This window comes from Fusarium venenatum, assembly GCF_020744135.1.
Source record: "Fusarium venenatum strain MPI-CAGE-CH-0201 chromosome Unknown EDB82scaffold_2, whole genome shotgun sequence".
In the NCBI taxonomy this organism is placed as follows: domain Eukaryota; kingdom Fungi; phylum Ascomycota; class Sordariomycetes; order Hypocreales; family Nectriaceae; genus Fusarium; species Fusarium venenatum.
In genome coordinates this window covers 634,033-657,889 of record NW_027072130.1, presented here as the reverse complement: position 1 = coordinate 657,889, position 23,857 = coordinate 634,033, and the positions used below count along the sequence as shown (strand labels likewise).

General features: G+C 48.5%; 6 protein-coding genes across 6 annotated transcripts; 5 read left to right on the top strand and 1 right to left on the bottom strand.

Annotated features, from left to right (window-relative positions):
• Positions 1 to 5,091: 5,091 nt before the first annotated feature.
• EDB82DRAFT_443287 (uncharacterized protein) lies at positions 5,092 to 7,268 on the top strand. The gene is made up of 2 exons (XM_025732975.2): positions 5,092 to 5,893; positions 5,996 to 7,268. Exons 1-2 carry the CDS (start codon positions 5,580 to 5,582, stop codon positions 6,930 to 6,932), a joined length of 1,251 nt encoding a protein of 416 aa, XP_025583928.2. The 5' UTR covers positions 5,092 to 5,579; the 3' UTR covers positions 6,933 to 7,268.
• A 543-nt stretch (positions 7,269 to 7,811) lies between these two features.
• Positions 7,812 to 8,975, top strand: EDB82DRAFT_427664 (Aldo/keto reductase family-domain-containing protein; the record flags this gene model as incomplete). The annotated part of the gene is made up of 1 exon (XM_025732974.2): positions 7,812 to 8,975. The coding sequence occupies one exon, from the start codon at positions 7,812 to 7,814 to the stop codon at positions 8,973 to 8,975; it is 1,164 nt and encodes a 387-aa protein (XP_025583927.2).
• Positions 8,976 to 9,022: 47 nt separating this feature from the next.
• EDB82DRAFT_494522 (uncharacterized protein) lies at positions 9,023 to 9,303 on the top strand (the record flags this gene model as incomplete). Its single annotated transcript, XM_065608484.1, has 1 exon — positions 9,023 to 9,303. A coding segment is annotated over exon 1 (223 nt), but the record flags the coding sequence as incomplete, so codon positions are not given.
• Positions 9,304 to 11,279: 1,976 nt separating this feature from the next.
• Positions 11,280 to 13,567, top strand: EDB82DRAFT_565991 (uncharacterized protein; the record flags this gene model as incomplete). The annotated part of the gene is made up of 2 exons (XM_065609817.1): positions 11,280 to 12,069; positions 12,121 to 13,567. 2 exons carry the CDS (start codon positions 11,280 to 11,282, stop codon positions 13,392 to 13,394), a joined length of 2,064 nt encoding a protein of 687 aa, XP_065464450.1. The 3' UTR covers positions 13,395 to 13,567.
• A 285-nt stretch (positions 13,568 to 13,852) lies between these two features.
• EDB82DRAFT_459129 (beta-lactamase/transpeptidase-like protein) lies at positions 13,853 to 15,711 on the top strand (the record flags this gene model as incomplete). Its single annotated transcript, XM_025732972.1, has 4 exons — positions 13,853 to 14,333; positions 14,382 to 14,504; positions 14,552 to 14,807; positions 14,862 to 15,711. The coding sequence occupies 4 exons, from the start codon at positions 13,853 to 13,855 to the stop codon at positions 15,709 to 15,711; spliced, it is 1,710 nt and encodes a 569-aa protein (XP_025583925.1).
• A 29-nt stretch (positions 15,712 to 15,740) lies between these two features.
• Positions 15,741 to 23,714, bottom strand: EDB82DRAFT_121660 (armadillo-type protein). Its single transcript, XM_025732971.2, has 4 exons — positions 23,380 to 23,714; positions 21,031 to 23,320; positions 16,501 to 20,982; positions 15,741 to 16,451 (listed from the first exon to the last, which is right to left on the bottom strand). The coding sequence occupies exons 1-4, from the start codon at positions 23,442 to 23,444 to the stop codon at positions 16,017 to 16,019; spliced, it is 7,272 nt and encodes a 2,423-aa protein (XP_025583924.1). The 5' UTR covers positions 23,445 to 23,714; the 3' UTR covers positions 15,741 to 16,016.
• Positions 23,715 to 23,857: the final 143 nt, after the last annotated feature.

Here is a 23,857-nt window from a genome sequence, read left to right as displayed (position 1 = left end):
AGATGCGTTGGCCCAAGTTGAGGATGATGACAGTTGAGCGATAACGGATGTTGTTGATGATGATTGGGGAAAAAGAAGCAAATAGTAACCGTAACAATGCAGTGGAGGTTGGGGGAGGGAGGGAAGAGGTCGGGTGGATAAGCACCTGCCTCATGTGCTGTAACAAGCCCCCCAAGAACAGAAGATCCAGGGCTATAGCGCCTCGGGTAACATACAGTTGGCCTAAGCTTTAGTGACTAAAAATAAAAGCACAGGATATTAGACTACAGTCGTATAAACTGGCTTGTTAATTTCGTCTGTCCCAAGATTGAAAAAGAGTCTGGGCCTGACTTGAACTCGGATACTGGAGCCCGTGAGCCAGGCGGGCGGGTAAATGCTTAGGTACCTCCTAACGCTGAATCCGATCCAATAGCGGGGTAGCGTGAAGCTATTTCCTTGCTGACAGCGGAAAATTAATAACAAGACAAGGAGTAAAGCCGAAGAATGGATTCATGCTACTATTTACAGAGTAGAAGAAAAAGAGGCATTAATTTCTTTTGCATATGATGTGGTGTCCACGTCAAAGGAACCATCTCAATGCAACTGGGTATGTACAAGCGTCGTAAGCTATGGAGTTAAAGTAAGCTACTAAACTTTTTGGCGTGGAACTTTTTTTTTTGGGTATGATATCGTGGTCATATTCATCCATGCCAACGTTAGCAGGGAAGTAAACCAATTTCCAGCTACACGAGGCTTATCTACAAGCATCATTTTAGCCAATTTCCTGTCACGATAAGAGCAATATTCTTCTTTTTCTCAAGTATTTCTTTGACTGATCTACAAAGTCAACGATCTGCAACGTCAGCCCTGACTCGCAATTCTCAATCAACGTCATGAGCCGTCATTAGAATATGAAAAACATGGGTCTACTAGGATCCTTGAACCTAGACAGATCAGGAAAAAACAAGGTCAATCAATGTGCCTTGTTTCACCTTCACCTTGGCTCTGGCTTCTCACCGAAATTTTAGAGATTGATGAACAAATTGGACGATGAAACAGATGGTATTGACGTTGCTTTGCATGAGAAACAAAATCTGGGCGCCATATTATAACTTGAGTAATTCCTGTGTGATGTTGTCAAGTACTGGCATTATGTAGATCGTGACTTGCTCTAATTGTGATTTCTATCTCTATACTCTTCATATCATCATTCATCATAAACCTTCTACTTCGTCGGCGCCCAAGCCTGCAACCAGTCCCTCATCCTATCCAAACTCCCCTTCTCAGTCTCCGCAGCAGCAATGCACCACTCAACATCCCAAACTCCCTCACTAGCCATCATCTCGGCCAACTTCCTCCCCCTCTGACTCCCCTCATCCGTGCAAAAATACAACACCTTGCTCATATCCATAACATCACCCAGCAACGGCTTCACCAACGGCAACACCTCCCTCGCACTCGAAGGTTTGGGTTCAAGACCTGCATTCACGCGCCCTGTCTTACACCACTCATTCGCGCAGTGTGCCTTTCCACAACCAGTCATGAGTTGACCTAGATAACGTCTTTCGATGCGGCGTTTGAGGGCTTTGCCTTCGGGATCGTGCATACTGACGTATAATGGTCCGAAACAAATTGAACAAAGACCAATGTCGTTGGAGGCTTGATCTTCGGATGGGGATTGACGGACTTGACCTCTTGATCCGACGCCAAACATTGTTCTACCGCAGTTTGCGTTGCGACATATTGGTGGTGTGAGACGGGATACTTTGTCGAGTTCGTGATGTTTGAGATGTGTCTCCATGTCTTTTAGACGAACGATTTTATCGCATAGGTGACATTCTGTTGTGCGTGTGCCGTCTGCTAGTTCATGGGCTGTTAAGCCAGACATGAGGACTTCTGGACTGGGGTTGAAAGGGTCTCCTTCTTGAGGGACTTCGAGATGGCAGAAACGACAAAGGATTATTTTGCCGGGACACACGCTTGTGCAGTGTCTCGCCAAGTCAGGTAACGAGTTTGTCGTAAATTCGCAATTGAGGCATTGCCGTTCTGTGTGAAAGACATAGTCGTGCTTCTCTTTGCTTGTTGTCGAGTTACCAAACGCGTCGTCCTTTTCACAATGCCAATGCGCCTCCCATTCTAGAGAACCCTTTTTGAAGACGCTTTTACAACCAGGGCATACAATATTGTTCCTTCGACAGAAGTTCTCGTGTAGCATCATTGTTCGTTTGGGTATAAATTGCAGACAATTGCTACACTGCTCATCATCAGGTGAGTGTTCTTGACCGTTGGTCCCGTTTGATGCTCCGTTCGGCCCGTCGTGTTCGTCTGGTAGATACACTTTCGCTCGCAACGTATACTGCGACGTCTTTTCAGGCCCATCCATAGCATCTGGATGTTTATACGCATGTACCGATATCGCAATCTGTTCTACGCCCTCGAGCTCGACATTGGTAGGACTTATCACAATCCTCTTGACGCCGTTAATGGTAGGTGAAAAGTCACCAAAGACATGAACATCCTCCCGTGGCAGAGCCCTTTGTCGAGCACTCTTTGGCGAAACGAACAAATCAATCGCGTGGTCGTCTTCGCCGGTATTCAATTCGATGGCCAGAGGTTGTGATTTGTTCCATGAAGGAAGCGTGTAATGAACGTATCCGCCCTCAAGAACTTGTCCATCAACGGCCTTCCAGACATCAATCTCGCCGCCTGTCGAACTACCTGTCGATCCTTTCTGTTCAGATATTATTCGTCGTAGTGTTTCTCGCGCTTGCTCCTCGTCCAAAGCTTCGATATCGACTTCGAGGTCTGTATCCACCACGCAAATGCCGTCTCCTTCAGGCGCAACTTTGTCCACGAGAAGCTTGAACTCCTGCCCGTGGGCGCCCTTGACTGCTATCATTGACCCTTTGCTAAGTGTCGTAAAGTTTTCTCGTAGTTGTCGTTCAAGTAGCGCTTTCCAGTCGTCGGGATTGTAGCCTGCTTCCAAGGGTCTGAATCGCACGTATGTACCCTTGGGTAATTGTCGCGCCTCGACCTTGATTTGAATACCGTCGAGTTCGATCTGGTCCTGCTCCAAGTCTATAACTTCTTTTGAGGACGTATATTCATCTTCTTGTATACCCAAAGCTTCAGTTAACCATGGACTCAAGCCCATTGTTCCCTCGGTCGCGGAAAACTCCCTAATACCCGCAAACACAGCATTTTTGTTCTTTGGGTTCACGAGTCGGAATATCAACGGGTTCGGTAGTTGTTGTGCGCTATCGGCGTCGGTTGATGTGTAGGACCATGGGTCTGATCGCGTGGTAGTTGTCGAAGGTCGAGATCGTGCGGCGGCGAGGAGTTGTTCGAGAGCTGATTGAGGGAGAAGGATCTTATCGCCTCGGAGGTTCTTGGTCGCTATTGTAGAGGGGTTCACGACTGGCAATGCGCTTGACCAGCGCAAGGGTGTAGGTTCTTCCATGATGGGAGTTGTGTAGTTGGGTAAAGGTAAAAGGCGATGCGAATTGATCAGTGGTGATTGATTTGGTGGGGTTGGCTAGACGCAATTACGTAGTGGGTTAAGTCATGACAAGTGTAGCAAATGAGAAGATGTCAGATTAAAAGTATGATTGAGGTATTCTACAGCACCTATAGAGGAAACATATTAAGAATGTGAACAAGCAAATAAACAGACAGGAACAAGCTCAAGCGGCAATGCTCAGTCAGCCAATTTGGTGACGTTCTTCTAGCATCGTCTGGAAAGACGCATCAGAATTGAGCTGCCTGTTTGCTTTACTAAGCTGTTATCGATAGCGGACAATAGATCGTCCGACACACTTACCCCAGATTTTGAGGAACGGGGAGATGGATATTCCTATAGTTGTTTGACCAGAGACAAGCTGTTATCATGCAAGCACATTATTAATGCTACTTCCTTATCTCTTGTTTCAAGCATCGAGTGTCAATCTACGCATTGGCCTCGAGCACAGACAATATTTGAGCTTGAAAACATGGTTAAAATTAGACTACAAACTAGAAGTGAGACACGGCACTTAAAACATGGAATGTTCCCAGACCCCATCCAGGGTAGGAGATAGCAGTCACCAGCTATATATGCCACCTATCTACTAACCTACCTGTATCGAAATGAATAGTGGCAGTCTAGAATAATAGACTATCTACTCGTAATCTTATAAGTTCAGTATTATGCGGATACGCAAAGATCCATGCCTGTAACTCATAGTCTTGGCATTTTGATCTCATGTCGATCGCAACATAGAAACGATACAAGTTGATCATCATGGCCTTTGCACACCGCTATTGCTACATGCATAATGTCTCATAAACGGGAGTGAAACACATATTGTATTGTTTTCTGTTTCTGCATATTACCCCCACAGAGAGGGTTGCATACATACATAGTAGTAGAGAGCTGAAGCCGGTTGGTGGTTATGGTGAAGCGGCATTCCATCCCCGGAAACGCAAACAGAAACAAGGTCTAAAAATACGCCACTAAAAAGAATGACGATGATGATGGGGATTGGCAGGACAAGTTTCAGACCACTTGGATGTTCATCATTGATCAGTACAAAAAATAAAAAATAAAGTGAAGCTATAGGTGAGGCTTACTTGGCGCGGTCTCTCGGACCCCGAGCTTGTTGAGCTGTTGTAATTGATCTACATGTTGATCAGGACAGCTTTATAATTCGGGGTGTATGTGCGCTCTACGGCACAGCACATACTATGCAGCTTCTCAAGTAATGCAAGAATGCATCTCATTTAGCCGTCTAGTTAGCATCTCTCTTCTCATTTACCTCCGCTGACCTAACTCAGGTAGGAGAAAGGGGGAGACAAGAGTGCTGTATTCTTGGCGCATTTGATCAACAAAACACTGACCACCCCAGTCAGGACCCTACATGACAGAGCTCCTCTCCTCGCACCACCACTACAACCCCTGTTAATAGTCTTAGCTCCCGTGGTATTGAATGGTGCGCCTCTGCGATAAGATCCCAAATCTTGGTGATGCCATATTGTCAAAGAGATACTCTCAACAGTCCAGTCTCCAATCCCAATCCCCCACCCCATTTGACGGGCCGATTTCCTATAGCCTATTCCTATTCCCCCCTTCCAAAACGCAGACCACATATTCTTTTACGGCTTTCCGGTTCAGCCGGGAATTTACTCTGTTGAGAGTATCCGTACATGTAACCCCCACTCTGCATCTGCCCATCTGATCTCGGGGCGATTGAACATCATATCCTCATCAAGCTTCTTGTGTAATAAATAGTATCAAGAGGTTTGAAGCTTGATACAACGTGCTGTAGATCATTGGACAAGTCGATATGCACACCCCTTTTTGAGATTAGATGCGATACAATTGAAGTTTGTCTTTTGTTAAACTCGCCAATCCAATCTCATCTCAGACCATCTTGGCTGTGTGTCTCCCCCATCCCACCCAAACAGATCAATTGTCCCCCGGATGAAGCTCCTTTCCTTTTTAGTTACTGGCATGTCGTCTGTCTATATAGATATCCTCAACCCAACCTCCAAAATGTTCCCTTCTCATCTTCATTCTTCTTTTGATACAGCACCATTACTTTATATACTCATGCCAGCCTGACATGAGCCAAGTTATCGTCGACCATCACACGCGCGCAGAGATCATCCAGATCCAAGGTCCGACCCTTTTTGACACACTCTACAATTCTTTGATCCTTAGACATACACTTCCTTACCTTCCCGTGTCTGGTCTTCTTAACCTCGCTGCTACTTGTCGTGATATTCGGTATTTGCTTCACGAGACGCCTGGTGTCTTTCGACATTTGGACCTTACGAGAGTCAAGACTGCGCATTGTCAAGACACACAAGACAAATCGGAGCGGGATCTTGCGGTTTGGCATAATGTCAATCTTTCGGACTACTTGACTGAAGATGAGTGAGTCGATACCCACATCACATCCTGGTCCTGCGACCACTTTAGCCGGCGCATTACCTACCCCAGTGAGAGGAACAAAGTGCAGCAGCTTACATGTCACAGCTTCTACGCAGGTCCCTTGAGGGGCATATTCTCTACTCTACGACAACGAGACATTCTCGTCCATGTCCAATCCCTAATCCTCGACGGTTTATCTGTTACGGCCGAGCTATGCCACGACATCATCAATGACCCCAACTACAGCGTCCGCATGCTTTCCATCAGAGGCGCACAGAACCTGAATCATGGAAAGCTGCGCGCCGCACTAGCATACGCCTGTCGCAGCTCGCGCCCAGAAAACACCCCGCGCCTCAAAGCTCTGTACGTCTTTGAGGACCACAAAGATGAACAAGCCGATGCGGACGCATGGTGGTCTCGAAAAGGCCGCGTGCTGGAATCTACGAATGATATGGATGACTGGGCGCAGTGCATGCTGGCCTGTCAAGGCATTATTTCCTTTGACACAGTCCTCTGCCAAGGTCCACGACACGCAAACTCACCAGCATTTGGTAAAACATTTGCACGGTCACCATGCAACCCAGCTATAGCTACATTTGCGATCAGCGGTTGCGCAGGCTGTGGTGAAGCTCCAGAGGGTGTAATGACAGCTCAGACGCGCTACACTTGTCTCCCACTACTAAGTCCCCCGCCGATCCTGGCGTCATCCGTGCAGGCGGCCACGACGCCACGACCAGGCCATGAGGAATTTGTACCGCGCTGCGCGGGATGTTTGAGTGATCGATTTTGTGTTACTTGTAACAAATGGTGGTGCGAAGCGTGTTATCAACCTTTTGGAGGAGGAGGTTGCGCTCCAGCTGCTAAGAGACATGTTTCAAGAAGTTGTTGGGAATGTGGGATGAATTGTGATGAGTGCATTGAGAAGACGCAAAAGGTGTGCAAGAAATGCTGTGGTGGGTATTGTCTTGTTCACAATGAGGGATCTTCGAGTTCTTTTTGTGATTGGTGTTTTTCTTCTGGTCGTGGTCTCCGACGTGTGTGAATCGCAACACCACCTGCACCATCACCACCACACATCAGATGCTCATCTGACTGAAGGGTCTTCACATGTTTTGTTTTGCGAGGCGTTACTATGAGCTATTGTTTGTCTTTGGAGTTTAGCGTTTTTATGTATGTAACAAGGAATGAAACTCGACTCTACTCTTCAGATACTCAGGATGACCACTTTTCCGTATCCCGCTTAGTAATTTTGTACAGTCGATCTTTGGTGGTGCTGAATATGGGGCGATGGCATCTGCATCTCAGACCATGAATAATCCTTGCCAGACCGGAAAGAGAGAAAGTCCGACTCATGGAAGGAATGGAATCAAGATGGAACTAGTGTAATAGTCATGACGATTGGAGATTCATCATGACTCCAATTGACATCTCTCAACAATGCCATGATTACAATGTCAACGACATGTCAACACAATGTTACAGTGACACAAATAACGCAATTGAATGCTTAAATTGCGCACTCGACCCTTTCAGGTTTGGTCTGGACCCGTCGGCGGTACTCATCATGATTCATCAATTAATCTGCCATCGTGCTTGTCAATGATGGATCGCTCGATTGAGGACCCCTAAGGAAATTACCGACATATGGACCCTTGTTTATCTTTTGCAAGATGTTAATAATGATAAGCAGAGATTTCTTTGCTCTTAGATATTAATTCTTTTGATCCCTCTACAATACCGCTCCGAACCGAGCTTTGCGCTGCCCCTCCACCAAAAAAAAGAGCTTCCCCCACTATCCCGATTGCGCCGCACCTAAAAAATAAATCCGGACCCTGACGATCTCTACTTTTACTTCTCTCTACCATTACTTCTTGCCAGACGTTATCTCTTTGTCCACGATACTCGGTACTCGATGCTCGAAATGGCCCAACGAAAACCTCTCTCCGAGGTCCTCCCTCCTCTCATCCTCGGTACAGCCACCTTCAACGTGCAATACCATCCCGACCCTACAAAAATGCCCTACACAGATATCGTAGGCCGCGCTCTCGCTCACAACATCCTCGCTTTCGATACATCTCCTTACTACGGCCCCTCCGAGATTCTTCTCGGTGATGCGCTACGAAAATTGACCCCGCCGCCGCCGCGCGAAGGTTACTTCATCATCACAAAAGCCGGTCGCATCGCAGGAGACGAGTTTGACTATTCTCCCGCTTGGATCAATTACAGTGTCTGTCGCAGCCTCGAAAGACTGGGCACGTCGTACCTTGATCTTGTCTACACCCACGATGTCGAGTTCGTTTCGCCTGAAGAGGTTCTTGCTGCTGTTACCGAGCTTCGACGATTGAGAGACCTGGGTCTTATTCGATATGTTGGTATTAGCGGATACCCTGTTGATACCCTTGCTTCGCTTGCGGAGATGATTTTGCGCGAGACGGGAGAGCCTTTGGATGCTGTCATGTCGTACAGTAACTTTTGCATACAAAACAACAAGCTTGGAAACCAGGCGCTACTGGATCGCTTCAAGGCTGCTGGTGTTGACTGTCTTCCCAACGCTAGTATGCTGGGTATGGGCCTTTTGACAACACGAGGTATCGACAACAGCCCTATGCGCGCTTGGCACCCGTCTCCCCCAGAACTGCGCGACCTGTGCGCCCAGCTTTCCACCATTGCGCAAGAAGAAGGCGAGCATCTAGAAGAAGTGGCTATCCGATGGGCCCTCGAGAACTGGGCGCACATAGGCTCACAGTTCGGTACACACCTCAACCCCAGCGATACAGGTCGTCTAGGTGTTAGTGTGATGGGTGTGTCGAGCGTGGATGAGCTAGAAGAGACATGGGCTTTGTGGACGAGTGTGGTTGGACTTGTAGGCGATGAAGAAGCTACACAGCGTAAAGCCAAGATTGAGAGGATTGTGAGAGAAAAGATGTGGCCTACGTTGGGAAGCTGGAGGGATCACACTTGGGAGAGTGGTGGTCCTGGGTTTGTGAATACGAGAGCGATAGAAGATATGGGTGTTGTGCCAAGGGATGAGACGGCGAGGAGATGGGGGTTGATAGCTGCTCCGTTGGGTATGCCAAAGATTTAATGGGTTATGAAATAAATAGAATACACATGATTTATGTTGAGTAGACATCGACTGTTCATATGCACAAAAGTGATGTGCTCAGCGAGTTGCTTGTCTGTCGTGTGTGTGTTGATCTTGGAGTCAATTGGAGATTTGAGTAAGATCAAGATAAGAGAGGCCAAGCGAATATGCACCTTGGCACCACTTCATCTCGCATTCAATCTTGCCTTAGCGTCGCGCTATGCTACAACTGCCGTGCAGATCTACCCAGATCTACATTTCAGCGTCTCAATCGAGACATGTGAATGGATATTGAGGTGAGTTGGACACGATCATTGTGGGAGGATGCCATGTTCTGACATGACCAGTCGACAAAAGAAGAGTGTTGACTTAATGTTAGAAGTACACTCAGGTCCACACAGCAAGCTTCTTTGCATGAAAGCCTCGCAAAATATCACCATGGAACGATTTGGAGAGATAGAATAGTACCATCGAGATCATCATCTCGACTACCATGCCGTCATAACGCCTTGAATTCTGGCATCCCATGCGCACCAGGGCCCTTTGTCAGAACGACACACGAAATGGCATGTCATCTATCTAGGCAGGCATGCCGGTATCAAAATAAGGTTCCTTGGATTGTAAATGATTTGGGCTCTGTGAGGTGGTCCGAGAAGAATCCCCATGGTTGTGCTGTGATGCCTTGCCCAGGGAACGGGAACAGAAGGACCGGGATTTGTTTACCGGTGGGAGAGGTAACTGTGATTCGAGGAATGGTGTGTTCCATTTTGACGATCGAATCTGGCCAAGAACCGGCCCAGCGTCGCTTGCAAGTTTCCAATTTGCCATCTTCACTGAACTTGATGGAAGAACTACCGAGACTGCGCTGGCTTCTCATCCAGCAAGAATCTTACCACAACCAATCTTTTGACGCGGCATTTCCTCGTTGCAATGACTTCCTCAACCCCCTCCCCCTCGGGGGAGGGGGGAAGGGGGTCTTGTCAGAGACATAAGACCCATTGTACGGCAGGCATTCGGGGACATATTGAGGCCCAGAAACCCGGCTTCTAGTTCTTGGGATTAGAATGATTAAGGCAGCCTGCTTTGAAAGGGCTCTTTGTGGGTATTTTGATTTGAAGGTTGCATTCGGCCCGGGAATGACCGTCAACCGAAGTTCAACTTCCCGAGGCCCATCGCGTCTCCAAATATAGCACCTTGGAATGGAGAGTGAGCAATCTTCAGGACCCTGTCCACACCTGCGGCCTGGCATGGTTCTAGTACAGATTGAAGGCTGTCATATATTGGCCTCTGGGTTCCCTGTAAGTGTCGATCGATTGAATCATAGTGGTAGAGTTGTTTGTTCTTATAGAACCACTACAGGGCGACTTATGCCCTCACCTGCCGACATGTTACACTCCAGGCAAGGCGGCCCATTCAGGCCGATTATCGAACGAATGGATATCGACACAGCACCGACCTGACTTTATTAATAATTATGCGGCCGTCTCAACCAGTGTATGGCAAGCTGGTTACAGCTTGCAGTGAGGACCCTGAATGGGCATGACATGCCCTGTGTCTTCGTTATCTTCAAACGGCATACTAACCATTCTGTATTTAAAATACTTTCTTTTGGTCCCTGAGAACATCTTGAATGCCATTCCAGGCCATCTTCTGTCCATGTCTTTCTCATCTCGAACCAACAACTTTTGTCCACGCCTTCATTTTTTTTGGCAGTCTCAACTCCTGAGCTAATACACCTACCAAGAAACGGACCAATTGTTCTCACGCTTGTCAGTGCAAGGGTAATTGTCGAACGGTGCGACACGAATTACAACTAGATTGCAAAATATGCACCCGACCAAGTTGGGAAACTGTTTACTCATAAGGCTATGATGGAAATAAGTACACAAAGCGACTCCGGGTCTGTTTTGGCAGACGACAACGCCATGCCCCGAGCTATTGGCGTTTCCTCGCTTGGCTTGATTGTCTTCTATGTTTTGACCAATTGTTCGCATCCGTTTGACTGCGAACATCCCTACATGAACTCAGAGTGCAGTATCGGCATGCCTGGTAGGAGCTGGACTGAGACAATGCTCTGCCCTGCAGGTAATTATCACCCTGAGACATTCTTCTAAAGCGTAGCGCCTGTTAATAAACATGTGAACTGTTGGTGGCTTCACTTCAAAGCTTGTGGAAATAACAAAATAATTTACCAGAGTTCCATACGGGGATTGTTGGTGGGATATCATCCTTCTAGTCCTCAAATGCAGTTGCCGATCCCATGTTTTGCTACCCATCCAAGCTTCTACTCTCCATCTTGTCACCATGAAATGGCAGTCCTTTCTCGCTTTCGTGAGCGCAGTCCGGGTTGCTACTGGTCTAAAGCTCATCGACGAGTCTGAGGATAATGGTGTCATTTGTTATACGTACCTTTCAGCCTATCTTGCTGCTGTAGACGTTGAGACCGCTGGCCCAGTACCAGTCCTTCCTACAACGCGAGGAATTCTCCCTCCATATTTCACCAACAGATCCACGTCTGCTGTTCCCCTGTCTACATTTCCAGCAGACCGAGAGTCTTCGACTGTCCTCCAGGACCTGGACTCTACTGCCGCTCTATTTACCTCGTCAGACTTTGCTATCCCAACAGAGTTCACTGACATTGTCTCTCCTACTAGAGCTATCTCGAGCGATGTCTCTACGACAAGCTCTGAGGCTGAAGTAACAAGCCAGACCGTTATCCTCTTCATTGTACCAGATACTGTCAATGAGAGACGGAGACTGGTTAAGAGAGATATCCCTGGAGGTTTCGTCAATGGAGTCAACCCAGTGGACATCTGCACCGATGCCGATATCTTCCAACTTGCAGACGGACAACTCTTGGATAATGGGAACCCGGTCTACTACGGCGGCGAGCCCTATAAACCATTTGGTAGCGATGGCACGCCGCCCGATGGTGCAACTACAAGAAAGTTCGCCAACGTGAATGGGAGCCTTGTGTTTACCAGCAGCTTGTTACCCAGTACTGGCTTCTGTCAGGATGATAGCGGGCAAGTGTACATCACGTTTGGGTCACGTCCTCCAGGATGCGACCCTGTTTTGCTTCAGGTCTATACTGGCAAGTCAAGGATCAATTATCCTTCAAAGACCTGGTGCTAACTCTCAGCAGTTGAACAATGTCTAAATGGCGAAATACCCGGGCGCGATCAATCGAGCTCAATCAGCGGCGACGCGACTCAATTCACGGTCACCGCGTCGACAGATGTAGGTAGCTCGTCTGTGTCACTTGGACCTCAAGAGCCGACATCAAATATACTTGCCGAGCCCACGGATATATCACGCTCCAGCGACAGTCCCACTGTCGCGACGGAAACACGATTGACAGTCACCACAAACGAAGCAGCAATCGTCACTACAGACTCGTCATCCACAGACCTTTCCTCGCAATCTTCTTTATTTACATCTCCCCTTTCCTTGACTTCATCAACAATAAGCACAATTGCATCTCAGTCTGCCCCATTGCTTCCAACTTCTTCGACAGACTCTACTGTTGCCACAATATCTGCAGATGTCTCTTCGACTTCTGAGTCATCACTTGAACCTCTTTTCTCTAGTGTCTTCTCTACAGATAGTGCAGCCACAGGCCCCCTTCCTGAAGAGACTACTACTTCCATCTCAACAACGACATTGTCTGAAGAGTCTGGGACTTCTACGCAGCTTGATACCACAACTGCTGCCGAGGAAACTACAACCACTATAGCTACAACAACTACAGACTGTGATAGTGTCATGGTACTGACAACAGTAGCTCTGCTGAACCCAACACCGGTTATTGGTAATTCTGTTAGCCTTGATGACGCTGTTGAGGCCGTTGTATTGCCATTTGATGTTGCTGGCAGCGGTCAGAGCACCGTCTATGTCAGTGAAAATGGCGTAATATCTGTGGCCTCCAATAACGGTGCCAGTACATACACCAATGGAGAGCTTCCGAGCTTAAGACTTCCACCGATAGCCGTCTGTCCTTACTGGGACGACTTATTTCTGTACAGGAATCGCCTGAATGTAATTGTATATGAAGTCTTTGACGGCCAGCACGGCACACAGGCTACTTTCGAGTGGGTTGTCGGAAGGTATAATTTCCCTAGAGACGACACCGACAGGAGTTTGTTCCATTTTACCGCCACCTTTTACAAGAACTTTCCACAAATCTTCAGGTTCTCATACTACACTACAGCCGACGAGGGCTCGGGTGCAACAACAGGTGTACAGAATGGCGTTATTGAGGATTACAGGCAGATTTCGTTTGATAGGGCAGACAGTGTACTAGATGGCACTTCTGTGTTTATCAATCTTTTGACTGGTGGCTATGAAACAGTACCATTTGACAATACCGAGTGTGGAAAGGGAGACCCTTTTGATGGATCAACGATATTTGCGGAGTAAGGGTAGACGTTATTGGGCTCTAATAAGCTTTCTCTTTTGTTGTTATCGAGCTTGGAGACAACCTATTGGCGCAGGCAAGGAATAGTTGAACACTTGTTAGAGTGTAATGGGAGCATGAAGTCATGTGTATGAACATTGTGATGCAAATAAACAGGCTAAGAAGTCTGGTCAGGTAGCAGAAATTGACATCTTGGCATCGTATCTCGCATTCGACCTTGCCTTAGCGTGCCACGCCAACTATAAGTGCCATGCAGATCTTCAGATCTATAGTTCAAGATCCCAATTGAGACCAATCGATAGATACCCATTGGCCTGAATTGATCGTATTTCGCATTCTCGTCTCAAGAACAAGTTGGTTCAGCAATTGACTCAAACATTTAGGTATTTATAAGAGGTTCAATCTAGACAGAAATGAAAAGATAAAGATACCCTAAATCTTCATTTTCCTAATTCTAATCATGATATTTTACTACCTAACCATCATCGCTCTCTCCCTCACAGCCCAAGCGCATCTCAAATGCCATCCCGAAGGTCCTATTCTCCCCAAACCAACATCCCTCACCACATCCCCCATCTTCAAAGCCTCAACAGTCAACTTGACAAAAACCCTCAACACAGCTGTATCTGGTTCCATCAAAGCAGGCTGGGCAACAAACAACGTATCATTCTCTCTCGCTGTAGTAAGCATAGACAGCGACATACCAATTTGGGAATACCATCATCTTGCAACTGCCAATACAAGAGGGACCAAAACGATCAATCGCGATTCGCAGTATCTTGTCGGTTCGATATCCAAGGTGTTTACTACTTATGTGCTTTTGAAGAGTGATGTGGATTTGGATGTGTCTGTTACTAAGTTTCTACCTGCGCTTGGGGAGTCGTGGAAGGATGTGAGTTTGAGGATGTTGGCTTCGTATTTGGGCGGCGTGCCTGCGAATTGTGAGTATCTGTTCTGATACAAGTGCTGCTGTACTGATTCATTCATAGATGGATTCTCTGAGTTTTACTTCCTTAAACAAGTCTTTCAAGAATACGGTCTGCCGCCAACTGAAGATGATGAGTATCCGCCATGTGGTGTCGCGACTCTCAACAGGGCCTGCACCTGTCAAGGTATGCAATTAAGTAGACCAGATCCCTATGGTAATGAAAAATAACAGATGTTATTAATGGGATGAAGAGTTCGTATCCTCAGACTACACCAAACGAAAGACCTGCCTATTCCAACATGGCCTTCGTCCTCGTCGGCATGGCCCTAGAAGAATATACAGGCAAGGCCTTTGAACGGCTACTACAAGAGATAGTAACAGATCCATTGAATATGAACAGTACCTTTGCATCGCCTGGGAATGATAGCAAAGCAGTCATTCCCCCTGGTGATAGTAACTGGGGCTCAGATTATGGGGTAAACACCCCGTAAGTACAACCCTCCAACCCTCCAACTCAATGCACGCGTCTAAAGATTACCAGAGCAGGCGGTCTCGTATCCTTTATATCATATTTTTCCATCTTTTCTCACGCTCTTCTTTCAAGAACGTTGGACTTAACGTCTGCTGAGATGAACGGCTGGCTCAAGCCCACAGCCTTTGCAGGAAATGCGTACACCATGAGCGGTATGCCATGGGAGATTCTGCGCTTACCAAATCTCACACCAAACAATCCCCATACGGTTACTGTCTACAGCAAAACAGGCGGTGCGCAAAACTACAGGAGTCAACTAAGCTTCGTAGACGACTACGGTCTAGCGACTATCGTTCTCACAGCAGGACCAATGAACGCAGCGCCTATTCTCGCTGATGCTGTGCTTTCTACATTTATAGATGCTGCTGATCAAATATCAAGAGTACAAGCGAGGAAATATGAAGGATTGTATATGAATGAGGGAGAAGATGGTATTGTTGAAGCAGAGTTGAGACAAGATGGGGACTCAATGGTATTAACTTCCCTACGTCGCAACAGCACAGACGTCGTTTCTTCACTCGTGGATATATGGGGTTTTACATTGGGTGACTTTCTTCCAGAGATTGGACCAAAGATTCGAGTCTTTCCTAGCGGCCTTCGCGATGTAACGACGTTTGAGGGTAAGTCTGTTATGAGAGAGGTATGGCATCTTTGGCCAGAACTTGCCACAGGGTATCAGACAAATCTACCAGGGGCCATGATCGAACAGATGAATTGCGTCGGATGGACGATTCAGGATTGGGTTCATTATGGTGGTGAGCCATTGGACAGAGTCCTGGTGTATGTTGATCAGGAAGGGAGTGTGGTTGGCTTCGATGTGCCGTTTTTACGGTCGGGTATTATGTATCCTGTGGGATGATCTGATGTCGATTGGGGATCTTGTAAGGTACTCATTATCTGTCGTGCAGTCACGTCCCAATTCACATTGCAGGAGATGTTCAAAATGCTACTCCGAGTCGATGTTCATCCGTACTTAATACTCGTACAAATTACATCTGGACAAATGATATACTACTGCACTACACATGTCCTGATATCATCACATTGAAAAGAAACCGCCTTTGCCCCAAACTCCCGCACACTTCTATGAAGGAAAGTAAAATAATAAGCAATCCTACCCCCCTCCCCTCATCGCTGTCAATGTATGGTGCACACGCAGTCTGTCTACCAGAAACTACACCATCCGATATAATGCTGACACAGATTCTCCAGTTTCGTCGCCTCCATGATGAGTTTATTAACCTGGTTGATAACATCCAGCTCTTCGTTATTCTTAAAATCACGACCTGTGAGTTTCTGCTGTACGCGATCCAGGACTTCGACAGCTCGAGCGTTTTGGCTTTCGACTTCTGGTGCGCCGCCGTTGGTCTCGGGGACACCGGCTGAACTGTTTGTTCGAGCGCGCGCGCGCGTTTGGATGGATGGTTCGGGGGCGTTGAGAAGTTCAGAGGGTGCTACGTCGCTGTCGAGGATGGATTGGCGACGGGCGCGGACGCCGCCGGGGACGGGCATTGCTGTGTCTCTGTCGTTGCGGAAGTTGGGGCCTGCTGGGGAGGGGGCGTTTGTTAGACGCCATGTGAGGAGAGGGTCGTGGATGAACTGGTGAGTGTTAGTGATTGTAGCAAATGAGTAGATGGCGTAAACTTACAGCTTCAAGAACAGCCATGACGCTTTCCTTGTTATCTCTCAATACCCTCATCACATTCTCACATGTGATTCTGAAGCTACCCTCGATATTGCTGACCTCCATGGCATAAGTCAACATTCGTGTCAAACGGAAAGGAACCCGCTCAGGGTACTTTTCACGCTTCATCGCCACCTCGAAACAATCACCAAAATCGATGTGGATAATCTTTCCAGTGACACGGTCAAGCATCAAGTTAGACGGATGACGATCACCCAATCCAAGAATGTATCCCACCATGGACATAACACCCAGCGAGCGAGTGTAGTTCGTTCGTCTCTCGAGCCAAGCTTCGGAAGACTTGGACTTGAGCCATAATACACGGTAAAGATCCTGACCGGTGGTATTATCCAGCGCGTAACCAAAGACTTCTACCTTTTGCATCAGGGTAAGATTGTCGTAATCAGGCGCCATCTGAAGCATGATGCGATGCTCAATGTTGAGAAGAATCTTGCGGCTCTCGCGGTATTCCCTAATAAGGACGTGGAGAGTGTCACTGTTGGGAACCCATCCGAGTAGACCGCTGTTCTGCGATAGAGGAATGGCTGGGTAGCGCTGGATGTTGAGATGTCGCTTGAAGCATTCCGAGTCATGCGAGAGGAGGGTGTTGCAGAGGCCAAACAGCTGCATGACTCTCTCATCTTGACGAATATCTTCGTGACCCTTGAGAAGGAAGGCGTACGACTTTCCGTCGCTGCCGTTAACATTGAGCTTTCGCGGGCGCTGCTTAGAATTGATGACACTAAATGTCGTGTCGAAAGACATGATCTGCACAATAGGTTGTCCACTCTTGTATGTTCCAGGCACAGCAAGGTCGAGGTTCTTTGCGTTGAGCAATTTGGGCGAGCAGTACGTCAGCTCCAGAGTAGTAACCTGAGGAAGCTGCCTGCTGATTCTACGGAACACCTGGTAGTAGAGATCCCATGCCTGGTTCAGGTCATTGACGTCTTGACTTGTCTCGTATTGCCGGCACCAGTCTTGAGCCTCCTTAAGGTCTCGACCAAATGCTTGCGCGAATGAGATCTCACGAAGAGTCTCAGGTCCACGCTCAAGAAGCTCGTGCAAAGGCTCCAGAGTTGCAAACATGCCTTCAATGTTGTGGTCACCAAAGTACAAACGCGAAGCTTCTTCCAGTCCCTCGTGCCAAAGTTCATGCCACAAGACGGCCACGCGAATGAGTTCGTGGCTGACAATGTCTGCCTGAGCGACCAAGTTTGCGCTATGCTGTCGCATGCTGTCCATAATTTGAGCTGCGGAACGAGATCGTCTTGTGTTCTGCCAGGACTTCATGGCGACAGTAAGAGGATACACCAAAGCTTGTGGATGAGCTCGTCCGACATCGGCAAGCAAGTTATGCACCGATTGCTGAACGCGCTTGTTCGGTTGGTTGATTCGCGCAATCAATTGGGGAATGACCTCAAGCCAGGTGTCGACGCTGACGTTAGCAAAGCCGTCTGTCACTGCTGAAGTGACATCCGCACTACCTCCATGAGTGAACCAGAGAGTAAGCAGACGAAGAGTGTCCTGCAGCGAGCTTCCCTCAGACAACGCGATGGACTTGAAGAAGCCATTGACAGCTGGCACAACATGGTCAATCACCATGGATTGGTCCGCCCTTGACAAGTGTCCCTCGTTCTGGGCTGTGAGAGTCTGCACGATCTCAAAGTTTGCTAGCGCCCAAGCATGCCAGGCCTTGTACCAACGGGGGTTGTACTTGGTCGCCTGTGAGTAAGAGGTGAGGATGTCTTGGACCTGGGTGTATTGCCAGTCGTCCTTGTTGAGCGCAATTAGCCACTCTCCCTGTCTCAAATAGCACTTGGCTAAGAGGACCGTTTGGTCATACAGCGCTCGCTGAGTCTGAGGGCTCATGAGAGTAGGATCCATTGGGTTCTGGAAGCCGTAATCGCCTGTGATGTTGACTTCACTACCCGCTTGAGCATTGAGCTGGGCCTTGGCAAGATCCAGTCTCTGCGCAGAATCATTAGTAAACTTGCTCAAGCAGTACAGTGTCTTCTCGGGGATGTTGGTTCGATTGACAGCTTGTTGTCCAGTCTCCCATTGGTACTTGAGTACAGCGTAGATGACTTGTGGAGCCGGCGCGCCCCTAGAACCGGGTCCGGGTTGTCGCTGATCGTTCCAGTAGGGTATCATAGACTCCAGAGGGGCGTCGGTTCCGATGAGTTGTTTGAGTGACTTTTCTGCGAGACCCATTCGACCAGACTTGCGACAAAGGTTGGCGAATTTGATCCACATGTGCATGTTCTCAGTTGGTGCAATCACTATAGCACGCAGCCTTAGCATACGCTGCCAAACCTCGACGTTCCTTTGACAACCCTTGAGTCGAGTCTCCCATGTTCGTCTCATAATAGCTTGTTTCTTCTCATCGCATTGCTTATACACAATGAGTTCTTCCAACTCGGCAAGCATTTGGACGCGAACGACGACTTGGTACGCTCGGTTGTACGACTCGCTGACCAGTGCACTCAACTCTGTATCCAGACCTTCACGAGCCTGCGTGACACAAGCTATGGCCTCGCGGAACTGGTTTCGGTGGAGGGCAAGAATTGCACCAAAGAATGAGCGATCAGGTGAGTACCTCTTGAGCGACGAGAGGTAGTTGTCCATAGAATCCCATTTGTTGAGACCCCAGGCAGCAGCTGTGGCCAAAGGCGCGATCATCCTCTGGACTTCTGGTGTCGAGTTGGCCCAAGTGCTGCCAGTCAATGACGCCAATGCCTCCCACTCTCCCAAAGCATGCAAACAACGCATCTTTCCCATGACGATGTCAACAGGAATTGCTTGATCCTCGGGTACTTCCTCCTCACGCTTGTTGTAGAACGCAAGAGCTTCCTCCCATCGCTCCAACTTCTCGAACCAGGTTTCTCGAAGCTGAATGCCTTCCTTATACAATTGAGCTTTGCGAAGAATACCAATGGCAGCATCGGACTGCTGGAGTTGATTGTTGATAACGATTAGAGCCTCGACAGCACCACTGCTCTGATCTTGAAGGAACTCAAGTTCCTTGTAATGCAAAGCCTTTGCGTACGCGTGACAACGAGCAGCCTCCCTACCCAGGACTCGGATGTCAATCGGCAACGCCTTATCGTCATGCTCCATGAATTCGGCGAGGTTAAGTAGGAGACCCAACAGATCGGGTGGAACGTTCTCGGACTTGATGGCGCTCTCAATGTTCTGGATGAGCTCGTCTTGGAACTGCTCGTACAGTTCACTCCAGCAGGAGACAAACGCCGAGTTGAATAGCTCACGAGCAAGAGGAAGGTACACACTGGCAAGACTGGCACAAGCTCGGAGGGCGTGGTTTGGTGACTCTGTAAGCAGAGTAGTACTGAATCGTCGCAGCCACTCTTGCCAATCCTCCTTCGTCGACTTGCCCTTGGTATCCCAGGCGGCCTTGAGGTGAATGGCGTTCATTTCCAACTTCTTTGTACCTTGATCCGCAAAGGTGGCCTCGTCGGCTCCATCACCGAAACCGGCCCCCGAGCTCAGATCTTGGGGTAGAACTTCTCCCTTCTGGAGCTTGCTCACAAGAAGCTCGTAGTTGGAGTGCTGGATCTGATGCTGGTTGATGGTCTTGTTGACGGTGCCCATGAAGTGCAGGTAGTCTTTACCTAATTGCTGGATGAGAGCGCACAGGGTATCAAGAGCGGCAGTTCGTAGCACAGGCTCGCCCATATCCAACACACGTGTGAGAGGATGGATGATCTTTGCCGCGTAGTCATTAAGGTTGACTTGTCGGGAGATCTTGCCAATGGTGTCGATGGCCTGCTTTCTGATAAATGTAGGCTGGCCTTGTTTCTCGAATGTGCGAACAATAACTGGGATGATGAGGTGCATGTACTCTTCTGCACTGGCACCAAACACCAAGAAAGCATGCATGACCCTCTCAGACGGCGTACGCTTCACAGAGTTATCCTTGTCCAAGACACCAAGCATCAGCGGCAATAGACCAGCCAGGTAGATCTTGAATTCACCCTCAAGCGACCTAGAGATGGCCTCAACGAGCGACAGGATGGTAGTCTGTAGTGACGGAGAGGTGTGCCAGTATTCTTGAAGGATCTCAACAATGGAAGGCAGGTAGTTTCGGATGTGTTGTCGGACAATGCTCACGAGAGTAGCCAATTGGTTGAAGTAAGATTCGAGACGTGTGGAGGTAGCTGATCGAATGACTTGAAGGAAAGCCGGGATAATTCGGTCAAGGAAAGACACACATTCCAAGCCCAGAGTGCGGAAGATGTTCATAATCGCCTCAATCACAGCGGCATGGTGCTGAACGAGGGATGAATCCTTCAAGATTTGGAGAAGGGCATTGATGACAACGGTAGGGAAGTACTCCTTGTTCGAAGGTGTCAGGCCAGTCATCATGAGAGAGATATCGGTCAATTGAGTAGCCTCGCCATTTCGCGAATCGGGAGTTCGTTCTTCAGCCTGAGTTGATGTTAGTTGTTGCCTGGCCATTCTTCATCGAACACTCACCTGGTGTTTGTAAGGATCGAGCGCACCCAGAATACCCATAAGCTTGATGGTTTCCTGTCGCAATGGGACCCGTTGTCCTTCGGTTCTGATGATGCTCTGCAAGATTTCTAGAAGTTGAGGATACTCAATATATGGTAGAATAACGTATCCAGAGTTACTCGCAAGTTGTCCCAATGCGTGCAAAGCGGCTTCTCTCTTCGCATTAGAGCTCTGATCCTGTAGCGCGTCAAGAATGAGGGGCATCAATCGGTCCTTGTATGGCATCATATCCTCACCACCAACGGTCGCAAGCTCACCGATCGCCTTGAGGATAGTTGCAGCCACGGACGGGTTGGGGTCTTTCGCTTTGGGCAAGAGGACTGAAATCATGGGCTCGACATATGGCTTGATGAGAGATTGCGCATTTTGAACCAAAAGACTCAATAGCTTAGCGCTTTCTTCCTTGTTGCGGGCCACGTCGGAGAACTCCAGTTCGGTGAGCATCTGGATGAGTGTCTTTCGCAGCGAAGGAATAACGTAGGCTGGGTTGTATCTGGCCAAGCGGCCAATGATAGAGATGGCGACTTCTCTAATAGAAAAGACCTCGTCGTTGAGCGCGAAGAACAGAATACGAATGTTCTCGGCCTTAGCTAAGTGTCGATCGAATCGTTCATCGAGAGCAGCCAGGACCGTCCTTCTTATGTTTGGTTCAGGATCTGAGACTCCGACAGTGAGAAGTTTCTCTATAACATCGCCGACTACCTGGAGTGCATGATAACTGGTCTGGTTGACAATGGGATCGCGGACGTAGAGTTGGCAGCATGTCAAAGCGGCCGCCTCTCGGATTTCTGGGTCTTCATCCTCGACGTACTTGATTGCTACATCTCGGACAAACTCGTTCAGAACATGGCCCGAGAAATCGAAGCTACCAAGAGTGTTGAGCGCCAGCTTGACCTCGGCCCTGCGATGCTCGTAAGCTAGAGGATCCTTAGCGTCCTTGGGAATAATTGGGACGGAGGTGAGAGTGTTTGGGTGAGGTGCACCAAGAGGCTTGAAGGGTTCGCCGCAGAGCACCACACTGAGCATATCGAGTAATCGTTCTTGGATTGTGGGCTTGACCGGAGGGATGTAGAAAGCCATATCAACAAGGGCTTGTGTAAGTTTGGGTGTAAGGTCGCATGCAAAGATGGGATCCAAGAGTGCCTCCATGTACTTGCTGAGCGTCTGGCCTACAGCCACGGCAAGGCGACTGATACAGTCAAATACTGGGTCGACTGACCCTCTCTTTCGTGACTGCACGCTGAGACCTTCGCGGACGTAGATCAAAACACCGTCGAGATAGGGAGCAATGGCGCTCTTGACCGAGTTGGCAATGTTACCGATTGCCAGGAACGCATCATTTCGTTCCTTGTCCTTCTTAAGCATACCCGACAAGTACACCATAAACTTGTGTAGCCATGTGTGCGCGAAATCGGCGGGAGAATAACTGGCAAGGTCAGGGATTAAAAGGACCACTGTCTTTCTAATGGTCGGGTCTCTGTGATCCTTGTGCTTGAAGACAATATCACACGCTTGTTGGTAATGCTCCTGCATGTACATGGCTCCCTGCTCGAGAAGCTCCTTCAAGACGAGTAATGAACCATGGATAGATTCGACGGTGTTGACCTTGAGACCCTGCTTCGCTTCGTTGTAAATGTTGCTCATCCATCGCTGCTTCATTTCTTGGTCTCGTTCGCGAAGGATTCGGAAGCAGGCGCTAACTGTTTCCGCGGATGTCGCTCGGATAAGCTGTCGAGAGTCTCTGAGTCCTATCCAGATCCAGTCGAAGATTGTCGGAATGTATTGATACATGAGGGTCGGGGCGCTGCGAGCCAACTCACGCAGGACAAGGACGGCGCTGTATCGTCGCTCTTCTACGCGGTCGTTCTGTAGCCATTCGAGAGCGGTGTTAACCTCTGAATCGACTAACTCTGATATCATCGATCCGCCAGGTCGACATAATTTTCCAAGCGCGATTGCGGCCGGTTGCATAGGGTTGATGTCCTTTCCACGTAGGATCGTCTTAAGATTCTGGATGAAACGTGTGTATTTAACGGCGACGTCGACACCCTCAAAGTCAATGAGCGCATCTAGGGCGTAGATACCGCCGAGTCGCTCGGACGAGTCGCTTCCATGTGTGATGAGTTGTGTAATCTTGTTGTTGACTGCATTGTAAAAAGACTGAAACAATTCGGGGCTGAGGTCTCGATGGCAGATAACTACGAGTTCGCGAAGCTGCACGGCGGATCGTTTTCGAACATCGTCGCTGACCCTGCGGAGATGTTAGGATTGTTCGTCTGCTCTCGTCACCGTTGCCATGGTGGAACATACTTTGACTTGAGGCCGCGGGAGACTTGCTCCAGCCGCTCCAAGGCGATCTGTTGTGCTTGTGCCATTTTGCCGTCGCGGCACTGATATAGATTCAATCAAGATCGCATGTACCTCGATATCGAGAGCCCGAGGGCAGGAAGTCGAAGAGAGTTTCGAGGTAGGAGTGGGGAGTTCGGATCGAGCTCGAGCCCAAGCGCGCGGCCGTGGACGTGTCGTTTGTTTGGGAAGCGACTGATTTATTAATAGGTGAATACCAGAGTTCAGTCCTGTAGAATAAATAATACCCCCAAAAAGGCGCAACGGAAAGAAGATATTAGGAAAGGCGCATAGCACCGGTGAGGAGGTCGAGTTGGAGGTTGATGAGCTTGGGTCGGGCGGAGGTCATTGGTGATGAATGTTTAGGAATTGGCGGGCGAGCAGTGGAGCGTTGCTAAAGTCCCCTTACAGTGCTGATTGTGAGGGGTCATGCCGAAACAAG